Source organism: Leuresthes tenuis, unplaced genomic scaffold, assembly GCF_036924035.1.
Source record: "Leuresthes tenuis unplaced genomic scaffold, fLeuTen1.0.hap1 SCAF_3, whole genome shotgun sequence".
In the NCBI taxonomy this organism is placed as follows: Eukaryota; Metazoa; Chordata; class Actinopteri; order Atheriniformes; family Atherinopsidae; genus Leuresthes; species Leuresthes tenuis.
This window is the reverse complement of record NW_027325357.1, coordinates 24,034,339-24,053,900: the sequence shown is the minus strand read 5'-3', so window position 1 is coordinate 24,053,900 and position 19,562 is coordinate 24,034,339. Positions and strand designations below refer to the sequence as shown.

Genomic DNA, 19,562 nt, shown 5'->3' with positions numbered 1-19,562 from the left:
ACGGCCATGGAAGACCATGCTCTCTGGGATCAGAGACAGTTCTGTCTTAATTACTGTCCTGGTCCTCTCGCTGCACCCCAAGAGCTGGGGTAGATGCCCGAGGGCCAGGACAAACAGTACGGAGGTCAAGTCAGTGGAGACAGATCTGAACCGAGAGCATCTGAGAGGAAACTGCAACCCTCCCAACACCAGAGCAGCTTATCCATGAGGGATGAGAATAGAAATCAAAACGGCAAACAAGTCAAGGACTCATATCATAAAGTAGTTTCAGGCTTTAACCTGTAATCAACAAACGGACACACACAATAGGATTGCAGGCAATAACTTTTGTTATCAACTAGTTTGTTTTGTTTTGTTTTTTAGAAAAAAAGAGACTGTACCTCCAATGATGCCGATGCAAAAGTAAAGATAAACGATGGAGCTCCCATAAGAGGCAGTGACCATGGAAACCCCACACATCAATCCACCCGATATGACTACTGGTCGGCTTCCAAAGCGATTGACCAGCGCACTGCTCACAGGTCCTGCAAAACAAAGAAAGATTTGGTCATTCTTGGATCATGTTACATGTTAAAATAAACTGTTTTAGGAATCAATTTACTTATCAAAACCAAGTTTTAAAAAAAGCTGGGGCACTGTGCAAAGATGTAGATTCACGATCCATCGGCATCTCTTCAAAATATATAACGCTTATTTTGAATGAATGCCAGAAATAATACAACTTGGGCCAAGGGTAGTGAGAAAAAAAAATGAAAAAACATCTCAAACTTAATTGGCCATGGTGTAGTAACATGATCGTTACACGATTGAGCCTTTCAGAAGTTAATAAGGTAAGTGGTTAACCGCTCTTTAATAAAAAGACCCACAGTTCAACAAAATTCTAAGGATCTTGGGGATTTCATCATTCACAGATCATAATATCATTAAAAGACTCAAAGTACTCTTTTCATGCTTTGAGAAGGCAGAAAAAGCCAGAATCCTCAGGCGCTCAGGCAGCATATCATTTAAAAAAAGGCGTGATTCTGTTGTCAAAATCACTGCATGTCCACAGGAATGCTTCTAAAAACCACTGCCAGTGAGCACTGTTTGTTGCTGCATCCAGAGAGGTGGATACGAGAGACACGACCTCTGCAGGATGAAGATGAGACCATCCGGCTTAGAGTCAGCGCACAGCTCAAAAGCCAAAATCCATTATGTCAGCTGGTAGATCAGTGCAAATAATATTTTCTAAAAAGTCACCACTGATGCCGAATGGTATATGCAGGTTTCAGAGTAACATACACTCTAATCCAGATTCAGCTGTTTTACATTCTTGAACAAGAGTTCATAACAACAGTGCTGGTGCTAAGTTGTCCTGCTTACAGTCCAGAGCGAGTCCATCATCAAACAAGACATTCAATCATTTAAATTAAACATAAAGCATTATTTGTGGAACAAAAGAAAACACAGAAATTGGTTTCCTGTGTTCCCAAACGCTTAAAGACTGCTGTTAAAGGAAGAGTTTAAGGTTGCAAAACAGAGTGATAAACACGCTTCTATCTCTAATATGTTGTCTTAGTAATATAATTAATGTAAGGGTCTGAGATGATGTGCAAATCAGTGCATTCAGTTTTGCATTCTGTTTTATTCACAGCTCACACAGCATCCCAGCAGACAGAATAAGAATCAGGGTTGTGCCTCTCATCCTTTTCACACATGCACCGCAGACCTGGAATTTTCCAGAGATGTTCTGTTGAGGCTTCATGTGAGAACGCAGATGTCTGCAGCATTTGCTCCTGACTTCTTGCTGAAATCATCTGGCCACCCACACAACTTCTAAGTTCAGAAGATCAGAGATTGAGCAATTGAGGACTACAGCAGCAAAGTCTGCGGAGCATTTACACTGAGCATGTGTGTGTGCTGGTATGAACTGAGACCACATTCTGCTGACCTGTATGCATTTTTCATACAAATTCAAATATATGTCGTATTAAGTCAACACAAGAGCACTCATCGAGGAGCCTCTCTCTCTGTCTGCCGCTCTGAACAAGCTGTGAGCAAAAAAAAAAAGCACTTATGGAAAGAGTACTTTCTGCACTGTGCCCTGCATCCTCGGCTCTCAGTAGAAAGAACATATCTCCGCCATCTCCCACAGCAACTGCTGAGAGGATCCAAACTGCACAGCCTCCAAAACAATCTTTGCTGCTCAAGTTTGAGCACAGCTCACACAAGTGTGCAGAGCTAAACAGAGGGCAAAAAGAACATCCCGGCAGGTGACGGAAACCCTTCACACTTCTGTATAAACTGAGAAGTGGCCTGATGGCTCATTAGAAACTTTCCCCTGATGATGTAAAACACTACACTCAGTGATCAATCAGAAACTGAACGGTCTTTTATATGCTGTCACCCCTGCCTTGATTCATAACCTTGCCTCAAAGAGTGACATTGCACCACCAGTCATTCTGCAGCATTGGACACTTCTATACTCTTACTGGTATAAAGACCAGCTGTTTAAATAGATTTATTTCACTGAAATCATACAGAAAAGGAGGCATCGTTCAAACCAATATCTTTAGGTTGCCAGGGGTTACTGGAAGTTGATCATCAGCTGTTTTTCTTTTAGGGAAACGATGAGAGGGGCCTCTGTGTGGATGGTGATAACTTAAGCCAGCCCGGAGAACACTAAGAGGATTACATGTTTGGGTAACACCTCATTTTCTTCAACAGCATGTTTACTGTGGCTCATAATTCATTTCTCAGAGAAACAGAAAGTAATCGTGGCATAAAGCGCAACTGATTCAGTGCTCTGTGGGAACGTTTATTTTTTTAAATCCCGTCAAATGTGCATTTATGCCCGTTACAACCACTGAAAGATTCACATTTTTGTAAATCTTTCACATTCTTTGTGTCATGTAAACAGAACAAAAATTAAAACTCAAACCGAAAATTGGCTCAGAGTGCAAAACTGTTAGCTGCGAGGGGAAAAAAAGCTGTGAATTGTGTTGCTGTGTGTTCGTGGCTGCTAAACTCTGTCAGGCACTGTGCTTGATTCAGACTCAGTGTGAGGCTTATTCACAGCTCAGCAGATCTGAATACTGCTCTGACAGGATGAATGTTGTTACAATCGGAATTTCCAATTAAGAAATTCAGAAAAGTCGAAGCAAATTCAACTCGACACCAGTTCACTTAAATATTGATTGTTGTTGCTGATGATGTGGGGTTGTTTTTCAGACACAGAACCTTGGTACCACATATATCAAGCACAGTCTCATCTGTTGAACATCCACAGATTCTAACGGCCAATAGATAACAACAGGAAGAACTCACGTCACAATTCATAGACGTACGTAGACATATAAACTCTTATGCATCGAAGAACACCAATTAAAAGTCAGATTTCCCTGTTAGGATTTGGAACTTTAAACAAAGAAGTGGTAAAACACTATGAGGCCATTTCTTTTTAAAGTTAACTGTATAACCAGTTATGAGATTGGCTGTCTGTGAAGAGTGTGGACGTTCTTTTTGTGCATGCGTGGGTTCTCTCTGGGTGCTCTGCTTCCTCGTCAGGTTAATTAATTGTTGATTCTAAATTGAGTGGCCCAAAGATGGACAACTGGCAGCTTTTTACGTTGTTTAAAGCCTATTTATTTAGTTTACTGCAGAATCTGAAAACAGAATATCTTTTTCTTCAGCTCCTCGTTCCCCTGACGACGGGTCACACTAACCACAGCACTGTACATTTTTGGGATCTAAAAATGCGACGCTTAAAGCATATGCATACACATATAAATATGAACAGATTGATGAAAAGAAAATCTCTCTCTTGGACTTTTGGGCTGAGCCATAAAGCGTTACCCTCAACAACTGTATCTACTGTCCATGAACGGAAAAAAATCCATCCTGCTATTTATACAGTTAACCAGGTGCCAGCAGGGGTCACAAATATATCATCTTTCTCACTGCAACTGCATCACAATAGGGCATCTCGTGTTCTACCACCATTTCCATTTCTATTATCATTTGGACTTCTTGAGTCAGAGGTTTTCTGAAAAGGCTGTCATGTCTCTCCCATGGGGACTTGGTGTCAGACCCCTGTGTGCTGAACCCTTCCTCTGATATATTCCAGCTGTCTCTCCTCCATCGGGTGACATTGCTGAAGCCCTGCGAAGGACAATATGATAAAGTCCTATGCCTGAGCCACAGTGGAGAGGTATATTTCACCGGTTAGGCCACCCTGAGCTGAATACAGGTGAGTAACAAACCTCTCTATCCTGTAACCTTGAAAGAAGCAGCTGATGAGCTCAGGTGAGGCCTCCAAGACTTATCTTTCCTCACCAACCAATGACACAAATACCTTTGGTGTGGAATGGGGCGCACATTGTGGAAAAGTAAAATCAGCTTTTTCAGGTTGTGAGAGCAGTAGTCCGATACTGTCAGCCGCACTGAGCAACTCATTCTTTAAAACAATCAACCACTAAACCCAGAAAAACAACAGTTTTTACCCTTTTCACAGTGATGAATACCTTAAAAGTGAGTCTACAGCTCTCTGTCAGATTACATCATATACTCTAAAACAGGCTTATGCTATTGGATTAGTTGATTTTGATGCATCTGTCTCTCTACGTGCTTTGAAAATCAACCAGGTCACATTTTCTTTGGACAAAGTAAAACAATGACAACAAATATATGTAATAAGCTCACTCTGTGCTGCACAGGCTACAGAACTGGGTAGAAAACTAAAGCTCTTTTGCACTCGAGACTCCAGAGCTTCTTTGTGATCAATACAAATTGAGTCACTGATCTGTCTGTGATACACTGGAGCTGAAACAACATTACTGACTGAATCTAGTCCAGTAACTGATAACATGTAACCCACCAACTTTCAGGTTTAGCATTTCCACACACATTTAATTTCCATCATCCAGTCCTGGCAGATGAGGGGAGCCCTCACAAAGTAATCCACCAAGAATGTGGGCTTGTGTGTATTTTAATTCGAAAATGTGTGAGGAGCCCAACCACCTAGTGTAGCAGGCATGAAGGCGTTTTTCTTTTTCTACTCAAATTTTAACTTTTGTCTTTTGAACAATAAGCACTCAAAAGCCAAACGTATTGAAAAAAAAAACAAAAAAACAAAGAAGTAGCGTCTGTAGCGCCATTATCTATTAGGAGTCCAGTCATTTTCATGTGCAGCATTCTCTACCTGAATGCTGCAAATGAAAGGGCCAAAGGCCCAATGACACAGTAAACCATGAACGGAAAAGCGGTTTAAATTCAAGTCAGGTGACTATTACCTAATTGCGACATTCCTCCTATTAGGCAGCCTAACACTATTTCACCGGGTGCAGCCACTCATGTGAAGTCAATTTATCCATTATCTGTCTACTGAGACGGGTCTACAGTGCCACAAAACACAAACCGTTTTCTTTGTGGAGATTCAAATGGCACACAGTGAAAGGGTAAAGCCTGGATTTGCTTTTGCAGTTCCGGGAACGATGCTGATTGATGACATACAGTCCATACCACAGAGCTAAACCGTCTTCTCTGGCTGTGAATAAAAGCACTGCTTTAAAGGGGCCGACTCCAGAGGCTGTGGAGACCTCCAGGTGGGAGGGCACATCACTCTGAATTCCTCACGTGAGCTTATTGTACTGTATTCATGGTTGGTGGTTTATTGGTGTTGCTCAACAGCTTTTTTCGCAGATCTATGAGCAAAAGTCAGCTCACAACTAAGAGGACACTGCAGAGCAGCAGCGACGGACATTTGGGCCAGATAACGTGGACTCAGTGAACAACTGTGGCACAGTTTTGCCACTGCAGAACTGTTTTTAGAGTATCCCTTTAAAACAGAAACCTACATATTCCGTCTGTCTTAGCTGCAGAGGCCAGGAATGATGCTGAGGTTACAGTGTGGTCCGTAAAAAACGGGTTGACTGTGAATAGACAGTCTAGGAGCACATAATTAACACATTATCAAGCTCATTTGTTCACAGAGGAGGAAGTTCACTTTCTATCCAGACAAACTAGTACGACAAACACAGTTTGGATCAACTCACCGCCTGCATACATGACAGCCAGCATGATAGAGGAAATCCATGCTATCGCACTGTAACTGGCCCCCAAGTCCTCTTGAATCTCCTTGAAGAAAATGGAAAGGGCTTTGGGTGTCGAGTAAGCGAATCCAATGGATATATGGGCCCCAAACACCACCATCCAGCCCCAGCCCCCATCCAGGGGTTTGGAGCCCACCACATCTGCTGGAGCAGGGGACATGTTCCTGTTCGGAGTGTGAAACATTAATGACAGCGAAATATTTCTTCTTTTAAGCCACTTAATTTTTTTGACTCATGGATTTTACCCAAAAAAAAAAAAAATCTCTTTTTTTTTTCCCTGACGCTTCTCGGGTTTATTAGCTCGTACCTTATGCATGCACTTAAAATGAGGCAATCTTTCAGCATTTAATGAATTAAAAAAGGGGGGGGGGGCTTGAGTTATTCTGTTGTACACAGTTGCTTGTGGGTGTAGAAAAAAACTGAGATTTGCAGTCATCAATGACTCAAATGACCTTTGAACTAGCAGAGTTTAAAGGAGTTTAACGGCGTTTACTGTGGGGCAGTGCGCTTGAAAAAGTTTCCTTTTTCTTTTTTAAAATATGCCTTTTGACTAACATATGACCACTTATGCTCCAGTTGCATTTTGTCTGCTCTCCAGCCGAGCAACAGGCATCAGCTATTACATCATCTTCGTGGGTTAGGGTTAAACTACAACTATCAGGAAAGCGACTGCGCTACATAAAGCTGAACTCCAGTGTGTGGAAATACTCGAGCTACAGGTACAACAGGCGGCCCGCTAGAATAAACTTCTACTGCTCTGTTTAACTCTTAACGCGCGGAGTCGGATGGGAGATTCCCACGTGGTGTCTGAACGGAGCTATCGGAACAAAGTCACCGACTTGAGGCGAAAAGCTCTTCGTCGGGAGAGACTGTTGAATGTCCCCAGTTTAACCGAAGCTTACCTTTCACCGAGAGCTCCGTGCAGCCTGCGCGTCCGTTCAGAGTTGGTTACGCTCGCTCCTGCGGGCTGCTTCTTCGTTTGACGCCTGGTCACATGTCACACAGGGGGTAGCCTGAGGGCTTTTTTTCTCATCAGCTCCAGATCACTGCAGCGCGCGCGTTTGTCTCCGGAGCGCGTCTCTGAGCCCTAAACATCACCATTACACAGCAGACCGACTTCTTGTGACAGAAGAAATATTCACAACAAAAAAAAAAGGAAACAACTCCACTCTTAATAGTTTTATTTTCAAATTATGTGCAATGTGAATTTCACAGTTGAGCTCAACAACCACTATTAACCTGAAACCCAAAAACAAACCATAAAAGTAAATGTGACAACAGCAACATAAAAAAAGGATGGCGACACAATGGAATAGCACCAATGAGCAAAAATGCACGGAGGTGGCCAGGAGCCAAATATGACCGCGAATGACCACCGACAACACCGGAAGCAGTTTGTTTTAGCTTGTTGTGTGACACGACTGGTGTTTTAAAAACAGTGTAACGATGCTGTTGTTTCACCTGTAATGCTTAGGTCTGGTGAGATGTTTGAAAGAAATACTAATGCACTACAGGAAAAAAAAAAAAAAAAAGAAGAAAAAACTATAATCATCACTCGTGCAGGTAATCGTGTTTTCCCTCATCAGGGCAGGATTACTCTGCCATAACTAAAATAGATACATACATAAAGAAAAAAGGGGGAAAAATAAAAATCAGCACTGGAAACAACAAAAGGAAATCACATCTATTTTTTTCAAGTTATAAAAGAAACTGAGTACAAGTTTAGAAAACTGTGCAAGTACAGCAAACCTATAGTACAGTATATTACACATAACAACAAAAATGAAATACAGTACTGTGTATCAGTAGAAATCCTGAGAGTTCTCGAATGGCCGCCTGTAGCCACGGCTGTGAAGCTCAGACCATCTCTCAACCTTGAGTTTGTTTTGTTCATCTTTTTTTCCCATCTTTTTTTTTTTTTCAAGGGGGGAAGCTAGAGAGAGAGAGGGAGGGGTGGGGTGGGGGGTATCTTTCAAGCCAGGTTGATTAGAAATCACCTTCAAGTCTTTCAGTGGTGGATCTTCTCTTGGAGAAGTAAAATATCCTCAAGTGCTTACTGAGTGTGACTCCAAGGGTATTTGTTTCCATATGAACCTTTTTCACTGATTGCTATACAGTCATTGAAACCTTTTCGTGAAACAAGAGGGGGCACTCGTTAGAAATGTGTAGTGCAAAGATGACACAGGAACCCGCATGAGGAAACTGACAGCACTGAAAATGTCACACTTTCGGCAGGGAGGGCAGGTGGTATTCTTCTACGCAAGATTGTCAAAAAACAAAAACAGAACAAAGACAAAAAAAAAAAAAAAGCAGCACCGACAGTTTATGTCCTCCATGTGATGGTGTGTGTGAGGGTGGGGGGACGGATTCATGGCCGTGAGGTGTAATGGCACAAAAAAGGCCGGACCACCCTCACGTTGTGAAAAAGTCCCGTCTGTGAGGACGCTCCGTAAAGTTTGCAGTGGAGGACCGCTGCGGTGGATAGTGATTCAGGATAGTGATTCAGTAAGACTCCTCAGATATTCTTCATCGGGAGGTGCAGTTTTCTGATGCCCCCTTTTCTAGCCACAGGCACAATGGCATCGCACATGATCTGCAGTAAACTACGCGTCCCTTCCAGCCTGCACCCATGCAGCAGCCAAACAACCACCACTGGCACTACTGTAGTTTACACGAACAGACGAGCACACAAAGACATTAATGCGCTTTTCCTAAAGCAATATAACATAACAATTAGCCTAATCACAGTTCCTTGATTTATTGCTACCACATAAATTTGCTTTAATGTCCACAACAACTATAACAAGACCTCAAATGCTTTTTGGCATTTAATGAACCTTTTTTTTTTTTTTTGTGAAATTTTTTCTCCAAATGGTTTTAGCCTGATACCAAAAAAAAAAAAAATCAACTTCTGAGCTCAACGTTGAACCGAGGTTTTTACACCATGGCCCGAAACATCCCTTTTCTCCTTGTCAAATATATCTGAAGTTTCTGAGGTAAACCCGGTAGTTGGTTTGAACTTGCCACTTAGTGTTAGCACAGACTTGACTCCGTCCTTATTTCTCCAATGTGGAGAGTGAATATTCTAAGATCTCACTTCAATTCTATTCGCGTATGATGTGAAATGGATGCTAACTCAGAGAGCGGGAGGTGTGAGCCCCATTCAACTGGAACCTAAAAATGAAAGTTATATAGCTCCGAAGCCATTCTTAGTGTATGGTTTGACACACTGATGCTTGTGAGGGAAGAGGGGAGGGTGGAGGGGGGCATAAAAATATCTTACATGCGTCCACCTTTTAAAACACTAAGATAATGTAAATCACAACCACACTTCATATTAAAACTTGTCTATAAAATAAGCTGGAGAGGCATGTACACTGAATAGAAAAAAAATAAACAAAAACCTCAGAGCTAGCAACCTACTAATGAGCTATGGTACTCATCTTACCCGTATGAATATATAGTTTATATAGTTATTAATATATAAAGATTTTCACTTTATGCTGACACATAGCATCCATATCTTTAGAGGGCACGTCTAACCTTTCCAACACCCTCATTGCATGCCTAACATCTGTAAAAATCCATACCTACTCACGCATCTCAAACAAAAGTAGAACATGGCTCAACATCAAGCGAAAAATAGGATAATTGCACTTATGATTTGTTGTACGGTTTTTGTTAAACACGCCTCAGTGTGGGTAATTGGTGCCGTCTGGAAAAAAAAAAAAATACTGCAATCTTTAAAAGCACCCCGATTTTGATCATGTTAAACCAAAGTTTAAACAACTTAAGACTTAACGGAAAATGGTCCATGTGGTGCAAACCCAGAGTAACACCAGGCACAAGGCAGGCAGGACCCCACCACTCCCTCTGCCTATTAGATTGGATTCACAAAAATCACCGATCTCAAAGCACTTTCTGTAGACATTGTGGGTAAAGTTTGGCCACCACACACTCAAAATGGCGACCCAAATCCCACAGGCGGTCAGGCGTCTCATAGATTTTGGTCCATATGTCTGCCTCATCATCGAACTGGTAAAGGGAGTTCTTGCGGCTGGTGCGGAACACATGCTCCTCCACCATGACCTGTGTGGCACGTACAAACAGGTGAAGCTTGCCTTGCAGCAGCATAGCCTTGATATAAGGGCTTGTGGCTTGGTCAAAGGGCAGATCTCTCTTACGGCTCCATGTGTTCCTCTCAATGTCGTAGACCTCCACAGTGAAGGTACGCTGGTGGTTCCTGCAGATGCCAGCGATGTAGTAGATGCAGTTCTTATACAAGGCAGCCAGACCCTGACTCCGAGGGACACTCATTGGAGCGAGATGACTCCAATAGTCCTTACGGGGATCATAGCAAAAGAAATATTCACCTGCAGAGAAAAAAATAAAATCTGTTCATTTATGAAGTGATGAGCAGTATGTTTTCATACATTTTCTCAAACAGCATTAACTCACCTTGGAGGACAAATATGCGGTCTTTATATTCCACAGCACTGTGAAACTCCATGGCTACAGGCATAGGACTCACTGCTGTCCAACAGTTGTCCCGGGCATCATAGCATTCAACTGATTTTAATGCGTTTCGCCCGTCACCTTCATAAACTCGGCCTCCGAGAGCATAAAGCTTCCCACAGCAGTGCACAAGTCTGCATCCTATTCTTGCTCTCAGCAGAGGTGCCCGTGGAAGCCACCGATTGCCAGCGTGCTCATACTGCCAGAAGTCACTTTCTGCTCGATGGTCTATGGACACCTCGCTGTTGCTTGGTCGGTACCCACCAGCGATGTAGATGTCGTTCTCTGATGACACCAAGATGCCGACCTCTCGGAGATCATTAGGTGGTTTGCAGAGCTTGAACACCCTTCCTGTTGCTGTGTCCAGACAAGGCACCGTCTGCTTCTTACCTGAGTGTTTATGAGCAGCATCAAAGCAGATGACCATCTCAGAAGCGGTCATACCCAGGCGCTGTGGACAACCATTTGTGCCAGTGAGGCGAGCTTTTGCCTCAGCAGGGTCTTTGGACAGGGACAGGGCACAAGCAAAAGGGGCAGGTATCAGACTGAGAAAGGCCTCATCCAGCAGGGGCAGGCGGATGCACTGGGAAAAAACCTCATCAAGGTGGGCTTCCCGGCCAGATCGATCATGCTCAAGCCAGAGGACAATGCTCTCGTAGACGTGTTCTTCTTTCTCCACATTTAGGTCATCACTGTTCAAAATGCTTACCAACTGCTCCTTGGTCATCTGGAGGAACTCTTGCTCCTGTGATACACACAAGAACTACCACACAAACATCAAATGTTTCAGTTTTTAGCAGACAAACACACTGATCACAAAGGTAACACTAATACAGAACTAAAGTAAAACAATGTCTTAAATAGTAGGATAAAATAGCAGCAGTAATAATCATTAAATTACCATGCATATAATTGTTATCAACACAATCCTCTGCTCATGCTCAACTGACCTTCTTGCGGATGTAATCCTGCGAGCGTTCCCTTAGTTCCTGATGACCATATGCATCAGCAAACATAAAGACCCCAATGCAGTTCTGGGGGTCAAGGCGGCTGATCATGAACTGGGCACACTGATCCTGCAGTGCAGGAATTTGGAAAATGCTGGCTGCAGTGAACAGGGCCTGGACATTGGACTCGGAGAGCGTGACTCTGGATGTGTAGGCATAGTCTAAGACGAGGTGCATTGATTCCGATTCCACCCCAACAATTCTGACCTCACGCTGGCTGCTCTCCGTAAGGCCACTGGTGAACATAGACCTAACGGTGAAGGTGAGAAAACAGGAACACTTCTGTGGCTTAATGCACTCACATGCAATAAACTGACAAGAAAGTTCGATCAAAATACAACAACTTGGAACTAGAAACCAAACTGAATCAGACACCAGCTCACTTCCAGCTGCTAACTTATAAACATTTGTAAACAAACCTTTATTCATATCCAATTTTCTTACCTAAAATATGGGCTGATTGCTGCAAGAACATTTCGGTGGCACGAGAAAGTCTTGCCGTGGTCCACTTCTACAACGATGTCCGTGAGCTGTGCTTCATCATACAAGGCTTTGAGCTGCTGAAGAATGTTACAAGCATGCACAGCATCTACTCCGTTGTAGCTGGTGGTTGGAGGTGTCCCATTTTGTACTTGTAACAGCTTCCCTACCTCTGAATAAAACAGCGCAAAGAAAGGCAATGAATTATTACTGTTAAACTTTAACAAGCAGCATTGACTCAACAAAACAATTGTGATTACAATCATTAGAAAAGAGTTTTGAGCAATGTTTCTGACACCAAACTGGGGGAGGCAGGGAAATATTTGGCACACAAATGAGTTAAAGGGAACCACTATGACGGGATTTCGATCCTTACATGGAATGATCCTTCAGAGAAAGTTAGAGGCGACAGAGCATGAATATTGATTTGCCTCCCTGTTACACACTTAACAGTCAGTGGCCACCGATTAAGTTTGTGGTAAAACTAGCTCCCTCTAAGTTTGGTCTCAAGTATATTCTGACTTGTATGGTAATGGTTTGGTATAAGATCTTGCTTCCTTGTGACTTCAGCAAGGAACTCAGACCCTGTGTTTGAGAGACAATGCCAAATAAATCTCTGGTGAAGATAATTTCTATAGTTTTATAAGTCAGTTGATTTGTTACTTGGAGCTTTTTGTGAGAAGAAGTCACTGAAGAGGGTCTGAAAAGTTGCCAAGTTGACAACAATGTCTCTACACTAAAAAGCCAAGAACAATCCATGCTATCACACATGACGTGTTAGGGCTCACAGATTGGTCAGCTGTCATCTATGTAAATGACAAGGAAAGAGGTTGAATAAATGTCCTGTCCTGCAGTGAAATAAAATCTTACCTATTTTTTCGATAGGGACAGTTAAAAGCAAACATATACTTAGATGACTGTTAGTGTCATTGTGTGGGAAACACTGAGCACAAGTTGAAATACAGTAATTAACCAACAGTCATTTTAATTAGCACCCCAAGACAATTCCTCTTTATTGTTACACTGAGATTTGTGGTTAGTTCATTTCTCATCTTTAAATTTGTTTTCTTAGTTTTGACAAAAAAATTTAATTAATCAAACTGTGAATTTAAAGCATCATTAAAACCCTGGTTGATTTTGATAGTGTCAAAATAAATATTATAACATTAAAGATCTTATAGAAGTGACTATTTATAGTGTGTATGGGCTAAAATTTATTTGGCTAACTTAAAATGATGTGACATTGACTCCTCTTGTTTCTAGGTTTGGGTCAAGGTTCAGTTGATCTAACGGGTACATATGAGCATGTAACCCAGTGAATTCATTGGTGTTCCCTTATAGTAGTAATTGCAAAGTAAACATGTCATGTTATCGGACATCTAATGGCGAGTTGTACAAGTGGCATGACAACTTTTTGGCCCCTATAATGTCTCGCTATAGCTCTACTATCTCAGCTTCTACAAGAAATACTTTCCAAGTAATACCTCGTGCTGAGTAACGCCAACTCCTTGACAGGACAAAGACTCGCAACCGATGAATAGAAACTACTGTCTCGCCAGGTGGTAGCTAGCTTGCTAACATCTAGAACCACTGAGCGATGCCTACTGTAACTACTTGATTTGCCAATAAAGATAAAAGCAAACTTGAAGGATAAAAACTCATTTCTACTGAGGTTGTGTAATTTATCGTCTAAACGCTTGTTTTTCTTTAGAAATCACATCAATACTCCCAGTTGGGTTTGCTAGTAGACGCATAAGCTTAACTTTTAGCAGACAGCTAGGCACCAAGCTAATGTTAGCAACCTTTTTTGACACAAAATTGCGAAACATAAAAGGCAAACACGTCTTTAAATGCCACATACGCTGTCTTATAGACGTTTAACAGTATCTAAGACGATATATGCTACGTTGATTTGATCAAAGTGACCATTACTAGCACTTGTCTAACGCTTCCCTCTTGTTACAAACAAGTGTTTACACAATCAGCTGTAGGTAGCAAAGCTAATCTGCCGAAAGTTAGCCTGACAGCTATCGTTAGCAACATAGCCAGGCTACGACTACCAACAGTTTGGAGTAGTCATTCAGAACGTGACTTCATTTAGCGAGAATGAAGCATGTAACGACTTTCAATTAATCCGCAAGTTCTCACTCGGTTAACAGTAATAATCACAAAATTCAACTTTGAAAGACATTATTTCAGTGTGTTTAGACCACAAAACAATGAAGACTTTGCTAACCTCCACTGGCAGCCATTCTCTCCAGTCTGTCTCGGGGCAGACCGAGAGACGTCAGAGTGTAGATTGGAGCCCCGGAAACAAGGAACAGCCAATCATAAGAGAACCACGAATCTCACAGCCAATCGTATTGAGTTTGTCTGAACCAAGAGGGGGTTAATGCTGTGAAGGGAGGCTCTTCACAGTAACCGAGCTATAGATTAGGCTCAACTAAAGTTAAAAGCATATTAACAGGTGGATACTGAATAGTTAGGACCATAGTTAGGAAACATTCTAATTTAAACAAATGGTCAAACTAACAAACTGACAACTAATATGCTGGACTACTGTTGGCATATATCACTAGTGGAATTGAATTGTCTTTACATTTCTACATTTATATAAAATTATATAAGCAAAACGATACATGGGAATTTTTAAATTGAATATTTGATAAAATAATGAGACTTTTATTTAGTGAGGTCAACCCTTTTGTTTGGTCTTAAGAACTGAAGTGACAACCTTTCCACTTTTTATGAAATGTTTATAAATTATTAGACTTTTTAAAGTGGAAAAGGCATTGCTTTCAACAAAACAACAGCTTACTTTGTTATAATTGTTTAATGTCTTAAGTCTGGAAATTAAGTGGGGAATTCTACACCTAAATACAAGAAATGTATCTTTGTACCGAAGAGGACTCAACATCTTATTATGTAAGTTTCAGTTAAGTACATGCTTTACATTCTGAACAGCCATAAGGAAACATTATAAATACCAAAATCAAGAAGCTGTGAATTGTGGCACCAAGTCATTAAATTAGCATTAAGTGCTTGTCAGTGTAAATTTATATTGACACATTTAAGACACAGGTCTTGCTTGATGCAAACAACGTGTCAACACTAATATCCACTTAAAATAAGGGATTTATGAGTGAGTTTCGGTGTGCTCATAAAACAAATTCCTCACATCGTCCTTAATTTTGTCAGTTGCATGTTCTCCATACTACATGGAACAAAGTCTTGGTTCTCTGAAACCCTGACACATGTTTTTGGTTAGAATTCTCAGGAACATGTTTGTACTATAACACTTTACAAATCTGTTTTTCTTCAGTGGGGAAATCCTATAAATAGTAGAGGAATTAGGCTCAGCAACTCTAAATTGAGGCTGGGTACTTCAATGTTTTCGGATAAAAGATGAGTGCCACCATTCAAACCAAGGTTTAAAAAATTACAACAGATTATCATTATTAACAATACTGTTCAGCCATTATTAGTTGATTATTTTGTTATGTCCAGATAAAGCTTGACAAAGCTTGTTTCTCATTATAATAGGTAATATAGCTTAGTATCTCGAGATATCTGCCTTTTGAATTACCGTATATAGCTGAGGCAAATTAACCCATTGCATCAAGAAACCAAACTTTTGTTTCTCAAAATGAGAAAAACCCAGTTAAAACAAAGTTGGAACACTGTGTAAAACGTAAATAACAACAAAATACCGCAATTTGAAGATTTCATCAAATGCAGTTTAATTCACAACAGAACATAGAAAAGATAAAATGTTGAAAGTAAAACATTTTTCCATATTTCATGAAAGATTCTAGTTCACTTTGATGGAAGCAAATAATCACAAAAAAATTGGTATGGGGGCCACAAAAGGCTGGAAAAAAAGAAAAAGTTGGGTTATTTGGACACAGATCAGTAACATGACTGGACAAAAAAAGCACAGCACCTGAGAAACACAGAGTCTTTCAGAAGTAAAGACGGCCAGAGGTTCAGCAGTCTACATGTTTGCACCCAAAATGTTGGAACTGTTTTCATTCAACAGCTGCTAATGACAAATCTAACAACATATAAAATTAGCAATCTGTCTGACATTTTAAATCAATTCCATTCTGTCCTCAAACCATATAAGCATTGCGGTGCAGCACTCCTGGCTTTGGCAACCTTTTGTTTTCACGTGATTACAAAAAACTTAACCAGTAATCACAAGAAAACGAGCTGTGCTATTCCAAGATTATGAGATAAAAAGGCAGATACCAAGATCTAAAGATAACAACACTAAAGAAACAGGTGCAGCTGGTTCTCATCCATACTACATTTATCTTGCCTTTTCTATCATTCTTCTGCTTAAACAAGAACAAGAAATGTTTGGAATGGCCAAGTCAAAGTCCTGACCCTGACCTAACTTTGATTTGAAAGGAGGATGCAGTGAACTACTTTTTGGACGCGTTACAATCTGATGATTTTTTTCGGTTGTATTTTTGCGGTAATAAAGACAATTCGACAGTGTCATAACACTTTGTACCAAGTAGGGAAGATAATTCAGGGTTAATAAAAAAAAAGTGATGAATGAATGTTAACTCCTCCTAACTTCCTATTGAGACTGTGAAATTTAAAATGGGAAACTCTGAATATGAACTAATTCAGTTCTAATCCATGTTAACTTTGACACAGTTGTGGTGAGGTGGGAACTTGCACAACACTGACTGTCAAACTAACGTGAATCTCTTTTAACCTTTGCTTTAGGTTCTGGCCCCGAGCCACGTGCACAGTTCAGCATTCAGAGTCTAATAAAGGTCAGTTAATTACATTTCTCACATAAATAAAATGCTGAGCTGTGTCATGAAGAGATTTAAGGGGATACTTTTACCGTAGCCTCACATATTTGTAAGGTTTTACTTGCATTACCCAGAGCAGTGAGAAAGGATTGCTTTTAAACTCAATTGTTATTATATTCAGCAAACGTCTGAAACCTTATGAAAGAAAAAAAAGATTACAACAGCCTTGAATTGAATAGATTATCACAGATCTTAGTTTGTGTGTCATATCTCTCAAGATTGGTAAATCGGTTTAAACCCTAAATCTTTACATGGAAACGAATGCCTGCAGCTCGCATCAACCATTCTTTCAGAGTTTTTTCTCATTAATTCATTTAGTGAGCGCATTTGACGTGTCTAATAAAACACTATTTCTGTGTGAATGCCGTCTCTATGTAACTCCACTGTATTGTATAACATGCTGAGCTCTAGCCCCCATCCACATTCCAGCATCTAAATCAGATAAAAGAAGCTTGATAACAGCAGAAAAAAACTACAGTGAGCAACAATCAACCTCACAATACCATTTAATTCTCCATTTATTTTGAATGTAATTCAATTTGGAGTCATTTCATTCTGCGACATATGCTCAACTGTCAGGAGTGTGCGGCATTACTGAATGATTCATGACTAATGATTGAAGTTTTAACGTAAACAACCAAGTATTATCAACTCTTTCCCTCTACGGAGAAAATGTAACATTAAATATTGATAGACTGTTGAATATTAATAGACAAGCATTTTCATCTAAAAACAAAGTCAAAGTGGGGTATTTAATTTAAAAATATGTATTATTATGTTGACTGCAAATTTCGAAATTTGTAAATGTAATGAGAGAGTGCTCTTGGTGGCGGTGGCAGTTGTTAACTCATCGTGGTTTGAGTCGTGACTTTGCTGCAGTGGATCATTTGATATTCGTGTGGCAGCACCGGCAACCTCATGCTGTCAAGAGAAATAGACTAATTGCTGTTTATTGAACACTTTGAATGCAATGTAATCCCCATGTACTAACGCACTGTCATTTAATCGCTTTTTCTTGTAATTAGAATTCATTCATTAATGGGTTTGTAGGGGAATTGCAAAGCCTGTCTGATAATGTTATTGTTTAAATGCAACACCAATTGCATCCGCTGAATATCCAGTGTAATAGCTTCCTGCCAGTGGTAAATGGCACTTTTAACTCTCAGGTCTTGGAGGTTGAACAAGTACAAATAAAAACTTAAACTCTTGTAAATCTGACATTTGCCACTGCTCAGCACTTTCACTTCAAATGATACTTCAGATTAACTCAACACTAACCTTATTATAAATAAGGCTTTCTTTTTTAATTGAACTCTTTTAACTTTTTATACAATTTCAGTATTTCATTTTTCACATACTGCTTCTGCATTTTAGCTTATTTTGGTTTAAAAATAACAATGGCAGTATCCTATTTCATGTACCATATATGTGTTGTTCATTTAAGGTTGGGTTTACCTAATTTTAAGACCTGACAAGGACCACATAGAATTGAAAAAAGGCGTACTTTCTTTTTCCACATGTAGTCAAAACCAGCTTACATTAAGGTCCATATTTATACCTGGATTGTTTCTACTAGCATTTTTCCGCATGCTGCACAAGGCTGTTTCAAACCTGAAGGCAGCACCTTTACTGCAGTGCCGTCAGTGGTGCTGTGCAGGCTTGAAATGCACTCTAACCACGTAACACTGTAAAATGACAGAAGAAGAGACAAATAAAAGCACAACTGCAATCTTAGCAATCGATTTCACATTTTTTTCCAATTTCTTCCCAGTCAGCCAGAGTGCGGCCTGTGAAATTGGGCCTGGCTGCTGTTGTATCAGAGAAAAAGGCTTCCTGGGGTTGCTGTTATTTGATGATAACTGGATTCTGATTACCTCCCCGCTGATGTCCCTTTTTGAAACAATGAAACTGATCACCTGATATCTCCTCTTTCTACTTTGTCTCCAACTTGCACAGGATTTTTTATGTTCAAGAAATGCTGAACTAGAGATTTATTGTCATTATTATCGTGTGCATTTGCAATATTTCAGCCCACAGCACTGAAAGGCCACGTTTTTTTTTCATCTATCCCTATACATTATCCAGTTAATGTTTAGAAAAAGATGACATATTCTATGGCTGCTTACCCTCAGATTTGTCATTATTAGATCCTGAGAGAGGGCAGTTCATGTTTATCCATATTTATGTTCTTGTTAAAGTGCCATCTCTAAAAAGATTCATCCATATTTTGTATGTCTGTGATACATATTTGGCAACCATTAAATGGCCCAACACATGAAGAAGAGTCAGGATGGAATGTATGTGAAAGATGAGACAGGGGGTGTAATTGTAGTTTAAATGTGTGTTTTTGTCAAAGTTAGACGTAATGGGTTATAATGTGCCTCCGGGGTCCTGTGGAAGAATGCCTGCAGATGTTGTGAGCGATGGACCCCCCCCCCCCCCCCCCCCCCCCCCCCCCCCTACCCCGACCACTCGAGAAAACACAATCAGGCGCAGAATGGGAAGCTGCAGGAAGTAAAGAACTGGTGGTTCCTTCTCTATGTTCAAAAAGTCCCTTCATTGCTCCTTTTCTGTGACTTTCCTTCACAGTAACCCCACCTGAGGAGCTGATGAGCAGATGGTCTGAGGTTCCCCAAAAG

At 40.6% G+C, this 19,562-nt stretch overlaps 2 protein-coding genes across 3 annotated transcripts in view; both read right to left on the bottom strand.

Annotated features, from left to right (window-relative positions):
- The window catches only part of LOC140303778 (monocarboxylate transporter 2-like), a 69,979-nt gene that overhangs the window by 9,400 nt on the left and 41,017 nt on the right, over positions 1-19,562 (bottom strand). The window contains exons 1-3 of one of the 2 annotated variants that reach the window (XM_072382677.1): positions 6,992-7,061; positions 6,033-6,253; positions 381-524 (exon numbers count right to left, since the gene is read on the bottom strand). In XM_072382677.1, the coding sequence (XP_072238778.1) occupies positions 381-524; positions 6,033-6,249 (361 nt within the window). In that variant the 5' untranslated portion in view covers positions 6,250-6,253; positions 6,992-7,061. Of the gene's footprint in view, positions 1-380; positions 525-6,032; positions 6,254-6,991; positions 7,062-19,562 lie in introns of those variants that run through there. The other variant, XM_072382678.1, reaches the window with a different exon arrangement.
- On the bottom strand, positions 7,254-14,376 carry kbtbd8 (kelch repeat and BTB (POZ) domain containing 8). Its single transcript, XM_072382676.1, has 5 exons — positions 14,328-14,376; positions 12,056-12,263; positions 11,555-11,861; positions 10,548-11,367; positions 7,254-10,462 (listed from the first exon to the last, which is right to left on the bottom strand). Exons 1-5 carry the CDS (start codon positions 14,341-14,343, stop codon positions 9,999-10,001), a joined length of 1,815 nt encoding a protein of 604 aa, XP_072238777.1. The 5' UTR covers positions 14,344-14,376; the 3' UTR covers positions 7,254-9,998.

What these genes read in the sequence shown, in the direction of transcription:
- kbtbd8 (XM_072382676.1), bottom strand. An exon ending in AGGATTACATCCGCAAGAAG is followed by an intron (nt 11,368 to 11,554) that starts GTCAGTTGAGCA and finishes TTTGTGTGGTAG; the next exon opens with TTCTTGTGTGTATCACAGGA. An exon ending in CCGCATATTTGTCCTCCAAG is followed by an intron (nt 10,463 to 10,547) that starts GTGAGTTAATGC and finishes TTTTCTCTGCAG; the next exon opens with GTGAATATTTCTTTTGCTAT.